Here is a 13,119-nt window from a genome sequence, read left to right as displayed (position 1 = left end):
TTTTTTTTTTTTTTTTTTTACATTATATTGATTTAGTGTTTCATGAAAACAGTGATTTTTATAGTGACTCTATTTCAAGGGATTGCGAGGCACCTCTGCAGGGGCTTCACTTCTCTGGCCTGGTGGCTATATTTGTACTTTTTCTGTTAATGCTAGGCCTTCAGTGCTGCCACTTTCAGTTCTTCAGCTTTAAGTGTGGGGTTTCTTTGCTTTAATGTTTGGTTTTATGCAAGTATCACTAACAAGTCAAAGTGTCAGTAACCAGATCTCAATCAGACTGAGTTCCTGTAACTTGTTTCCAAACTGCTGGCTTAATCTGAGCATCCCATAAACTCCCGCATACATACTGTTCCTTTTTTCACCCGTAGTTATTCTGCCCTAGGCCTCGTCTCCTGGGGGCTTCCCATGACACAGCGCTTCTTCCTCATCGAACTCTTTCCACTCTCTATTCATACACCACTTTGCATTTAATCATTAGTTATTATCAATCTCTTGCTCTCCTCCACAGCATGTCTTTTGTCCTGTTTCCCTCTCCTCACCCCAACTGCTTATGTCAGTTGACTGTCCCTCTGGTTCCCCTGGTGGTTTCTTCCTCTTAAAAGGGAGTTTTTCCTTCCCACTGTTGCCAATCGCTTAGTCATTGGGGATTTGTCTAATTGTTGGTGTTTTCTCTCTATTATTGTAAGGCCCTTATTTTACAATATAAAGGGCCTTGCTGTGATTTGGCACTACATAAAATGAACTGAACTGAGCAGCGAAATGACCAAAACATGCCCTGAAAGCAGCATCACCACGTTTCACACGTAAACTACCTGAAAAACAGATTACTGATCAGACGCAAGATTTTGATTAGATGAAATTAATACTTGTGCTGTAAACCTCTGCAAGATTTTTAGGGATTTATTTGAAATCAAGAGTACTCAGCTTTGAGTATGAGAATGAATCTCTCAAGGTAACACCTCAGGAAATGGACTCTGCTTGTCCTGACACTAAATAACTGAGATTAACAGAGGGAGTCTGACCAATTCTCTAACCAGAACAGCAAAAGGAGAGACAAGAGAGGTGAAGGGGGCAAGGGGCCAGAGGAAAGGAAGAGAGTCATCAAATATTAAGTAGTAGCCTCAGCAGAACAAGAGATAATAATTGTTTAAGTGCTTCTTTTCAGAGCCTTTCTCCCCTCCCCTTGATTTATTTATTAAACAAAGTTTTTTTTTCCCCAGAGCACAGTCTAAGAAAATTGTCCTAACCTAATATTATTTTGCGCTTTCATAACGCTGTATATGTGGCTGTCCTTTACATGCACAGCACAACCAGTTTAAGGAGGTCTATGTGAAGTTCACCTAATGGATTTTCTGTGTTATGAACTAACCTACTAACTAACCTTTTTAAGAGTCAGTGACGGGACTTGTCTGAACCAGGATCATGATTCAGACTGCAAACTGTCATAACAGTCAGGTGTGACTCAGCAAGGAACAGGCCCTGTTATACAAGCAAACTAAGCTGAGAAGAGAGGAACTTATTTTAAATGTTCTCAGTGTAAAACTAGTCAATCTCTGTAGTTCTGTGATGTTTCATTCATTTAAAATAGTGTCTGTAAAATATATGATCAGCAACATTTACAGTATCTTATTCATCTTTGCCAGGTTTGATAATATTCAGCAGAATTCAGTAAAACAGCATATTTTTTTTTTTTGCATAGACTAGGAGATTTTGCAGTATTAAACCACCTTAAATCATTTTCTCATTCAGCATATTACTATAGCCAGATTTTCGTGCATAATTAGAATTTTCTTTAATAAAATTTCCAGAAAAAACATGAAAGATAGTCTTAATTATTGAACAAATACTGTGCAGCTCTGCTGTATAATAATATTAAGGGTTGGGCACACTTATTTTCCAAATGGATCGTTAAAACATTACAGAAACTGACAGTGTGATAAGATCTTACTGTTGATTGAATAAGTGCCAGTCAAACCTCAAATGATGGAAAACAGTTCTCTCTAATACATCAATGTTGAAAACAAAGTAGAAGAAGTGGTTAAGAAGAAACTTGGTAATTGCGTTTGTTTCATGTAATAACTTGAGAAAGCCTTTGCCTCATCAGTTTGGTGCAGCGGAAGCTGGACTTTTGAGTCACGTGTTTCGTGTGTGTCAGCATTTACCCATTAAGACTGTTTCCATTGCACTGTAACACATTTTGATTCCGTCAATATGCCAACTTTTTGGTCAGCACCAAGTGTGGATACAGTTTTGGTGTCGGTAGAGAGAGGCCTTGAGTGAACTTTCACTTCAAACTTACTTCTTCTTTCATTAGGTTTTTACAGTACATAGCTACTTAGTACTGAGAAAGTTTTATAGGTTTTTTCCTGCTGATAATAAAAAAAAAAAATCATAGTTTAATATTGGACAAATGTAGTTCTGCTCATGATTATCTCATCTCTACACAACGGATGTAAGTCTCAATATAGTATCTGAATCTAACTAATATCCAGTCTTATAAACACAAGTTTGCCTATTCTCTCCACTCTCAACCCTCTTATGTACCTAATAAAAGCATTTTTAATTGGTAATATTAACTGTACAATATTATAATGCAACAATACAGTAAAGGCTACTGTCATCCCTCTTTCCATCTGCCAGCAGGCTTGTCTGAAATCTGATCTCTTGTTTGTTGTATTCTGTTTGGCACAACCCATAAGCCGCCATCACTGCTAAAATGTTGCCTGTATAAATCAATAGTTGACATCCTGCCAGACAGGCAGCCGGAGAGCTTAAGAGAACGTGAGCTTGAGAGAGGTGAAAGAGAGCGAGAAAGGCTGAGAAAGAGGCACAGATGAGGACCAAAAGAGCTGAAGGAAAGACCATTAATGTCCTGTGGGGTCTTTAATAATAACCATAAAATAATGGCCACCGTGGCAGGAAAATGTAAGAGCAACTGCACATAAGAGAAAATGGCAATGGCACGACTGTTTTAAAAGTGTGTGATGTGAAGGCTTAAGAGGACACAATAGTCTAACTATATAAGGCTAGATTTACCCAAGAGCTGCTGTTAATTACAAAAACAGCTGTCGTAAGCACGTCAGTCATGTTTGCTCAGTTGTGTTGTGTGGCTGTTAGTCAGGACATTGCTTCTCTTTTGAAGGCTAAACATGGTTTGTTTTAGAGTAGACTCGCTGCTTGATGATGATCCTTTGGCCATTGTCCTGCTAGCTCTTACTGACAGTAAGAGCTGTTTTGAAAAGGGTTACTTAAAAAGGTTAGATACCATAAAACAGTTTAGGTTTAAAATACAGACTAAATAATAAAACATCTTCTCCCCTATGATGATATCTTAGTGGCTCAAAGAGTGACATGAGGATCATTCTCTTTAAAAACTTAAGAGAGTTGTACTGATTTATCTGGTGTACCTGTCAAACAAGTACGTCAATCTGTCAGTCTGAAACTATGCTGTTTTACCAGGTCAAGTCTCCTCTGTAATTTAAATATTCATGTTTGAGAGAGAAACACAAACAAGCACATTGGCATTTGTGGCATAACTGAAGTTAGGTGTGTGTGGTTTTCCCCCCTCAGAAAGGTCATCACAACTTTAGCAGCTGAGTGCAGAGGTTGTTGTGTTATCAACAGTCTGTAGGAGTCTAACCTGCATCCATATAGTGCAGACTGCAGACGCAGTAGTAAATGACTCATGTTATACAAGCGTGTGCAAATCTGCAGACTGACCTTGTGTTTTCTCTAAAACACATGCATTCAAGAGTGGGCAGAGGAAATATATCCACACACTAGCACTATGACCAACTATGGTCTGTGCAAACATATGCATATGAATGCACGCACACACGCAGATGCTGCTTTGCATTGCAAAACACCGTTTTACAAATTCACCGCAGCAATAATATTTTGTGTACTCATTTGGGTCTCAGCACAAGTCTGCCAGTGAAGGCAAAATCACACAATTAAAAGAATGGTTAAAGCAGTTTATTGTAAAGCTTACCTAGGACAGCAACAATCGTCTTTGTTCAAAATTTCTGGCTTGATTTATTGACGCATGACAGCAGGGGCTTTGGCTATTAAACACTGTGATATGTTATGACAACCTCAGCAAACAGTAATTAAACTACATTAGATAACATGGGACTGATATAGCCTGCCTGCCTCCTCGTGTTGTGTGTGACACCAACCAATGTACAGACTTACCATTTTCATGTTGGCTAGCACACCCAAGATGGCTTCCAGCCAAGCACATTAGGAATTATTACCCTTAATAAGTTTTCTATTCTCTATAGAAATATTTATAACAAAGTTACAGCCATTAGATGCAGTCTTCACTCAGTCATATGAGAAACCCTAATGCTATAATGCAACTGTGAACAGACTTCAAAAGCAATCATTTCTTTTTACATTAAGTACACAACGATCGGTGCTTCATGAGCACTGCCAAAAACTCTTTCTGTCATCAACAAATCTGAACCTACCAGGACACTAGAGGTATAGTTAAGTGAAGATATGGAAACCCTTAATGTCATTTAGTCCTCTACAACACTCAATAACAATAGGATCTTATTAATATTCCAAACAGATGCTTGAGTCTTAAGTTTTCATGCATATACTGCATGACTGGGTGTTGTCACTGGTATGCGCTGCATATTTATTTTAAATAATGAAACAATGCAAAGCGTTACCAGAAAAACTGCTCGAGCCTGAAGAAAGTCAGACTCTCATACAAAAGTTGCAAAATAATTAAAGGCTTTAATAATGGGGACATTAAAGCGCTATATGACCCCCATTTATTTCCCCCACTGTGTGCTCATTTCTTTCTTCAGGCTAAACATGAGCATTTTAACCAGAGTGTTTCATAACTCAGGTGATACAGACCCAGGATTTACAGCCTATGCCTACACTTAACATGTAAAGCAATCCTAGGCTAACAGGTGACAACCAAAGCAAAGGACAGCATGTTAGGTGAAGACCCAGTAGCTTCTGCTACTGCTGCACAGACACACAAAGTCAGAGAGACACTGGATCATTTAAAAAATAGAAAGATATACAAGGAAGTACAGCTTATTATATAAGGAGGAAACTTACCGTCATGTTCCATGACTTGACCCAGGGAATATTATCAGCAGTTTGAGTTGATCCTTGCCTCTTCCAGACACACAGCCTCTCTGCCTCCAGCCCTCCCCCTTGCCAGCTCCCCCTCCCTCTTTCTCACCGTCTGCCTGCTTTTCCTATTCTTTCTCTCTCTCTCTCTGTTCCTGTATTACCCTCTCTGCCTCTCTCTCTCAGTCTCTCTACACTGTCTGCTACTCACTTGCTCCTCCTCCCTTCCTCCCTCCCATCTGCATCCCTTCGCTCCAATAAAGACCATTAAAAGTTAATGTTTGTTTCCATCTCAGGTCCTCGTTCTCTCTCCCAGTCCCATCCTGCGTTTATCTCCATCAACCTGTCAGTCAGGTTTTTCCTTCTTCTTACGGCTACCCAGTCTGGCTCCATGCTCATCTATTTTTTTTTTAACTCTACCCCATCCCCATGGGTTAAAATCCCACAGTGACGTAAAGGGGAAGGAAGAAAAAGAAGAAGCAGAAGAAAAATATGGCACAGCAGATGCAATCATTCAAACACACACTCGCATAGTAGAAAAACTACATAGAATTCATACACGCCAGTCCTAATAATCTAATGCATTTTTACTGTTGTATGCTGTTTGTTGAAATTGCTAATGCTTTGGCAGTTGCATACCTAAACTTCCATGCTAGTAAATCAAACCAATATGAACTGAATACCTGCATGGGTTTTCTCTAGGTTCCTCCTGCAGGTCAAAGACATGAACTGCAAGAGCTGAACTCAGGGGTGGGCAATTAATTTTCTCAAGGGGTCACATAAGAAACTGGGGTTGTTTTGGAGGGTGCCTATAAGTTTATAAGAGATAAAATTAGTATTAAGCAGAATAAAGCCATAACTCAAGAAATCATACAGTAAAGCCTAAAGCAAAACATTAATACACGAGAGTCACAACTGAACTCACATATGAAACCTGAAAGGGGAAAGAGGAGTCCAAACACACAAGTCTTAGGGCATAGGTGAAACTAATGAGAAATCAAAAAGGAAGCAAAAACATCAGAGATGCACAAAAAACTCTTTACCAAAATAAAACAGGAACTGAGAATGATTAAAAACAAGAAAACAAACAGACACATAAACAGAGTTAGACAAAAACCAGGAAACACACTAGGAGACATTAGGAAAATATGAAAACCAGAAACCCAAGAATGGATTTCAGTTAAATGAACAGGGACTGTGACCATGACACACTGTTATAATCCCCTTAAAAACGGAAAAAAAAAATTCCACACTATAACGGAGGAATGGAAAGACAGATGTGGTCATATTTCACAAGGTTTTCAGATACTGAATTTTTACTGTCCACCTCTTAATTTAATTAATTACTAAGTATTAAGTACACACACTGAGTCTGAAAAGACACGGACGTAAACTGCAGCTGTCTAGTGGCCTTTTTTTCCCTCCTCGTTTTAACCCCATTTATGGCTTATTGAATATTACTGCTTAATTAAGAAGACAGCTGAAGACTGTGGCCCAACGACAAGAATATAAACATAACATTTGTGAGAATCATATCTCTATAAAAATCAACAAACATACTCACACACAATGAGAGAGAGTCAGGTGAGGGCAGGTAGAATAAAAAATGCAAGAAAGATGAAGTGCCATGGCCTCTGGTCTGGTTACAAGGTTTTTGGGTGGTTTTGTTGTTTTCACTCTTGTTCTAGCGCTTTACATTTTTCATTGTGTGCTCTTGATTCTTGCTTTGATTTCTATCTAAATTCAACATTTCTTTATCTTTGTTTCATGTATTTGCTGTATTCCACTGAGGAGTCTAAGTTTTATTTCATCTAGATTATTATCGTTATTATTATTAGTAGTAGTCTCCCTAGTGTCTATGTTTATGCCTCCCTCTGTGTGCCTTTGTTCCTGACTTCTTATTAAATGTTTCTATTAAATTTTGTGTTTGGCTATTTCCTGTTTTACTTTGAAGGTTAGTTCTCTTTTTCCCTGACTGTTTGTACCTGCTGTTAATGGTTTCCTCTAGTGTTCTGCCTGCTCCCCCAATTAGTGCTCTGTGTTTATATATAGCCCTGTGTTCCTCCTTTGTCTGCTAGTTCATCTGTTATGCTCCTCAGTGTGCTCTGTCTCTGTGCTCATCATGCCACTTTGGTTCTATTTGTGCCTTTTGGGACTTTGTTAATGTTCAAGTTTCTTATCAGCCTTTTGTTGCCAAGCCTGCTTGGGTCCTTTCCTCATCGCTTTCTGTGGTACTAAGAGCCAGATAGGTGGTTATTTCCTCTCTCTTCGTCTCTCCCATTTACACACACACACAGGCGCGCGCACTAAATAATTAAATAAGTTTTATATCAACAAAAGTTAGGATTATTGCGTGTGCACGTCTACTAAGCACAGGTGATTTTTAATTTTCTGTTTATTATAAAGCATATCTATTTCACATTAAAGTCCAATCTGTGGAAAGAAAAAATGGGTCAGAGCACGATAAAATGTGCTGATGGACTGAGAATAACAGATATGCGTGTGTGCGTGTGTGCGTGTGTGCATGTGTGTATGTGTGTGTGTGCGTGTGTGCGTGTGTGTGTGCATGTGTGTGTGTGTGTGTGTGGTTTTGTGTGTGTGTAAGCCAGTGTAAACAATGTAAGTTAAGTGGACTGAGAACAAATATGGTGTCCACACACAAACATTAGTGCTACGTGTCAAGTGTCAGTATTTTCCTGTATTATTGTATTTGACTCTCTTATTATTATTTAATTCTGTTCTCAAATGATTTTTTTTATACATACATATAATTTATCTATCTTATACCTGTATTTTTTATCACTAGTGTCTCTCTTCTGCTGGATTTTTTAATTAACATACAGAGTGATTATGTAATTCCCACTTCACGCTTAAACATACACTTGCTGTATGTAAACATCATTATTAGAGGCTGTGCCGAGTAATCATCCTGCTCATTTGCAGCCGAGGCGTTTCAACATATATTAATAAAGTTAAAGGCTTATTAAGTAACTGCACAGCGTTATTGTTAGACAGATGGAGGGGGAGTAAGAAACAGAGAAAGTGAGACTCTGACTTTTGATTCAGTCCAATGAAAGGGCTCCCAATAAGCGAGAAGAACAGAAACTGGCTCATCAACTCCAGTAACACCCACCCACACAGGCACACGCATGATCACACGGAAAAGAAGCGAATAGATTAAAAAAGCATTAAAGTGCCAGTATCTAAGAAGATAATCAAAAAGAGATGCAGTCTTATTCTCTTTTTCACAGTTTAATGTGAGAGCAACACATAAAGTCCATCCAAAACCTTACCAAGGCTGAGTGTGATTATTAAAAAGGAAAGAAAATCAGTTTCTTAGAATTAGCATTCAAAGAGTGTTCATGAAGATTTCAGGAGTGTATTAAAAAACTAAGACAACAGAGCTGATCCAGAATAATTATTGGATTTGGCGTTGCCTTTTGTTTGTCTGCTGGTATAATCATGAGGTCATTTAAAATGCAGCAACAGCAGGCCAACAGGTTCTGATGAATTGCGTTCGGAATGTCCCTGTAGAGCAACACATAGGAGAGTTTACTGAACGTATGGCTTACTCACACTTCACTACTGAAAATGAAATAGGTTGTGCATCTGACACCGCTGCAGTCAAGGTTTGGTTAGATTTAAACACAAACTCAAGTTGATCAGGGATTAGGCAAGCTTGGTGATTTGGTATTAAATTATTAGTAAAAGAGGGTGGGCCAAATGTCAGTGATTGATACTGTTAAAAGCAAACACTGACTGTTAGTTAAAATAGTATGTTCTGTATCCATTCTTTGTATTGGCTTCTATGGAGAGCTTGTATATAGGCATTACAACTAGCTTCTCTTCTGCTAGCATGTTAGCTAATGTAACCTTTTATTTTTATTTTTAATATTCCAAGATTAACATTCATTGCAATCCTTGGTATGGGAGCATCGCCTATGTGACTTTTCTGAACAAATTTAAACTGTTTCACTGCTTGAACTGGATGTCACACCTGGGGGGCTTGTTGAAAATGGGTCAAAAGGCATCTTAAGTTATAAAAGATATAAATTTGTTCTTAAAAATCTGCCACTGATATCATATGTTAAAATAAAGCCTGGTTCCAGAGCTGTAGGCTAGGTTTTCAATATTTTTAAACTTTGACGCCAGAAACCAGAGTTAACCATAACCTAATGTCTTGCTTTGCTCAAAACAGGTATAATCACAATGACCCTTTGAGAGCTCGCTGACGTGTTGTTTTTAGGGGTGGAATTACTGCCTCACAGCAGGGTCATTGATAAATTCAAATGTGATGGTATTATGTAAAAAACATATATCATCATAAATGTAGCTGAAACAAGGTGGTTATATTTTGCTACATACTAGCCATAGTCAAATAAGTCAATAGATCCTAAACTGTGGTCTACATTTGGTTACAGACAGATTCCTCTGCTGCCCCATCACTTGGCACACATTTCATGACATCGCTACATCTATCCGTTGTAATTGAAATAAAAAAACAATACATTTCACATTAAAATATTTTCTTTTTAGAAGCTTTCAATTGACACAGCAAATATTAAACCAAAAATCCTTTCTCTGATTCGTCTATCTCCAGGATTTAGAAATTGAGCTCTCAACAAAATCTATTAAAAATTAATGATTTAGTGATTTCCAATTCCATTTGAGACTTTTGAAAAGAAAAAGCCGAATGTGGTTATAATAAGTGAACACTGCAACATAGTTAAAGATGGTGTTTTTATTTGCTCCAAAAACCAAAACCATAACTTTTTTGGGGTATGTCAGTGGCTGCTGCAGAAGCCACATCGGTAGCTAAAGATGTGTGGGCAGTGAAGGGGGAAGGGCAGCTCACTGCATTTCAGTACATTTTAACAAGCAGTTATCGCAGGCTAAAAGGGTCTGTAATCAATGTAATTTCGAGGCAAGTACCCGCAAGAAGCCAAGCTACCAGAAAGCTGACACTCCTCTGTTGTCTTCTTTGCTTTGGTCCTCTCCTCCTCCTTAATCATCCAGTCCTCGCATCCCTTTCTGCCTCCTCTCTGCTCTTCGCTGATTTCATAATGTTCCCTTGTCTGCATTCAAATGCCTCACTTGCTTTCCACTCTTTGGTCTGTTTGTTCACTGTTGCTCTTCTTTGTCTTAATTCGTACTTTTTGTTCTTGGCCTTTCCTTCTATCTTTCTCCTCTATTTTCTGGCCTCTTGTACCATTTTATCTCCTCCTCTACTTTATCCCTCTCTAATTAGGACAGCGAAACAGTACCCATCTGGAGGACAACATATTATTTACAAAGTACATCAAAGGCCATCTTAGCATGCGTATTATCCACATATAACCTAAGAGCCATGAAGTGCATTGGTGTACATGCTTTGTTATTCTTCTGCACATTCAGGAAGTGATAGAAAATTACACCAAAAATTTAACTGGATCTTTTGTCAGTCTTTATTCAGACCCACTTTACTCAAAAACTTTCTGCTTTTTTTTTTTGCTCCAGTTACAATTTAGCCACATAATATCTCACAAGACTGTGGTTTCTTATTCATGTTTAAAGGTAATGCTTAGAGAGTTCACTTTAACTTAAAAGAGCCTATTTTGTTTTATCATTTAATTATGCTTCCTGTTGCCTTGCATGTTCTCAAGTATGTGGGCGGCATTTCCTTTTTATTCTCATATATTTTATAAACAAACCATACTTAGCATGAAAAGAACATCCCTCCCTTCTGCCATTAATCATGCTAATATTCCCCACCGGAGCAATTTTATATTGGGAAGGGACATTTCTCAGAAGCTCGATCAACTTCATCCCTTCTAGTCAAAAAAAAAAAGAAAAGAAAAAAATATGATTCTGTAAAATGACAGATATGGTCTGTGTCATTTGCGATGTGTACTACACTATTTCTAATCTCACATCATCTCAGTCAAAATAAACCCAGCCTCCCACCATCAGTCCACACCTGGGTGACGTAATACGTTTGAGTTGATGTGTGCTGTTTTTAAGGATCATTGTTAGGAAAGGTGAAATAGCGCCCCCTGTTGCTACAAATCGTTCAGTTTACAATATAGTGTGTTTTGTACACATTGCAGTCATTGTATAGTCTAAACCGGTTGTTTGGAACCTTACATATGTTTAACAGATTTGAGTGAAGATTACATATGTAAGTCACTTATAAGAAATATTTAATAATCTTGCATCGACCCAACTGGTGAAGTTCAAAATGCAAACTGGCAGGAGACATAAATAACTTTGGGCATCTATTTTCCTAACGGCTCCACTCCACAATCATTTCCTGTAATTACAGCCTAACGGTAAACACAGGACACTTCCTGTGGCAACTGTAGACAAGCAATATAACTATTAACTATTAACGCAAATGTTATTTGTATGCTATAATGAATTGATCCAATTTAAGAAGAAAAAAAGTCCTCACCAAAAGACAGTGAATTAATAAATGTTATGTCTGCAAACTGTGTCAGAGCAGAGGGAGGCGTTTGAATTGGTCAAACAGCACGGCTCCAAGTTAAAACAGTGTAGATGACTGATAGGAAGTGGTTCAAACCACTAAAGCAGTATATAGGCCTGCAAGCCACGGGCTTCAGGCAGCAAAACCCTGACAGTGACATTTAAGAAAGTCACCGCGGACACATGGTTAACACAGTGAAAGAGGTCTCACACTGCATCATTTTAACACCCTGTCCCCGAGTATTGGTTTTACATTTTACCTCTGAGACCTTTCGATATCTAATACCCAAAGAAATAACCGCCATTGTTATTATACTGAAACTGCACACTTGCTAACTTCAGTTACTGGTGAATTAAATTATGTGTCACACCCTGACGTGACAAAGACGATCTCCATGCAATTTATTGTGTAACTTTGAGAAAAAAAATAGGTGTATCCAATATATGGTTATGAATTACAAGTGTGTCACAACAAAGCAGTGAATTACTACGGTAATTATTGTGTTCTATGAGCATTAAATGTATGAACAAGAAAGCAGAATTAAGTATAAAACAAAACAAATAAACAAAAACTGGCTTCTTTATTTGCTTTTTTTTTTTTTTTAATTCAGCCCAAAATGTGAGAGGAAGAGATACAACAACTATTTTGGGTTGGAGAACAGGAAATCAGAGGAAGCAATTTGGAGATGTTGTCTAGCAAGACGTAACTGCTATAACTTGCATAACCTTAACTGTTGATTAAAGAAAGCTAGCTGAAGCCTATTTTGTGCTTATTAAGCACCTCTGTCTCCAACTTCCTTATTCTTTTTTTTCTTGGCCCACTCGTGAGAGGTCTCTCCTACCTGAGCGGGCTCCCCGGAGCTTGAACAAAACTCTAGCTCGAAATCCGGAGGTATCACTCTGAGAGCGGCACCTGTGGCGGGGCCACAGCTGTGGAAAAAGCTTCATCTCCCGGTAGGTATCCCCCTCCTCTTCGTCGGCCATTGTCGCCTCGTTTGTCAACCCGCCAGGCGAGGGGAGTAACAAGTTCACAGTGAAGAGAAAGCGAGAAACCTCACAGGAACCTGCTGAACATCAGCACACCGCCAGCTCCTCCTCTTCAAAGTTTTCTTAGCCCGCAGACAGTACGTGTTCCTGTGTTTGTTCACGCCCATCATCTGCCGCTGCAAACAGGTTGGCTTGCTGTTATGACTAAGAACAATTGTGAAAGGCAGTGGCAGCTGCCTACCCATTATCCCACTCACTGCTGAAGCTGTTTCCATTTTGCATGACTTAAAAGAAGGAGTTTAAGCAATGCACATTATTGCATGCATTTGCGTCACACAGCTCTTAGCTGTAACTTAAGGCGGCATGCATGGAAAATAAATATCTTTAGTGCACAGAAACTCCATTACAGTCATACATAAGACATTTACCGAAACTGCATCTGGATGCAGGACCTGGGAGTTGCATGCATTTTCTCCTGCATGAGTGAACCGCATGGACAGATAGCAGCAGACAGTTATATTTATTAAAAATAAACTAAAAACAGAAAATATGAGGCACTTTTGCATAAAGAAA

General features: G+C 38.6%; 1 protein-coding gene across 3 annotated transcripts in view; it reads right to left on the bottom strand.

Moving 5' to 3' along the window:
- Nucleotides 1-12,721, bottom strand: part of phactr2 (phosphatase and actin regulator 2) — a 41,637-nt gene extending 28,916 nt beyond the window's left edge. Inside the window, exon 1 of one of the 3 annotated variants that reach the window (XM_084948224.1) lies at nucleotides 12,402-12,721. In XM_084948224.1, the coding sequence (XP_084804350.1) occupies nucleotides 12,402-12,543 (142 nt within the window). In that variant the 5' untranslated portion in view covers nucleotides 12,544-12,721. Of the gene's footprint in view, nucleotides 1-5,082; nucleotides 5,193-12,401 lie in introns of those variants that run through there. The other 2 variants (XM_084948220.1, XM_084948223.1) reach the window with 2 other exon arrangements.
- Between the last annotated feature and the right edge of the window lie 398 nt (nucleotides 12,722-13,119).

This window comes from Perissodus microlepis, chromosome 13 (genome assembly GCF_051167445.1).
Source record: "Perissodus microlepis isolate ML-2025 ecotype Zambia chromosome 13, ASM5116744v1, whole genome shotgun sequence".
NCBI classification, from domain to species: Eukaryota; Metazoa; Chordata; class Actinopteri; order Cichliformes; family Cichlidae; genus Perissodus; species Perissodus microlepis.
Note: the sequence above shows the minus strand (reverse complement) of the source record. Positions and strands in the feature narration are given on the sequence as shown.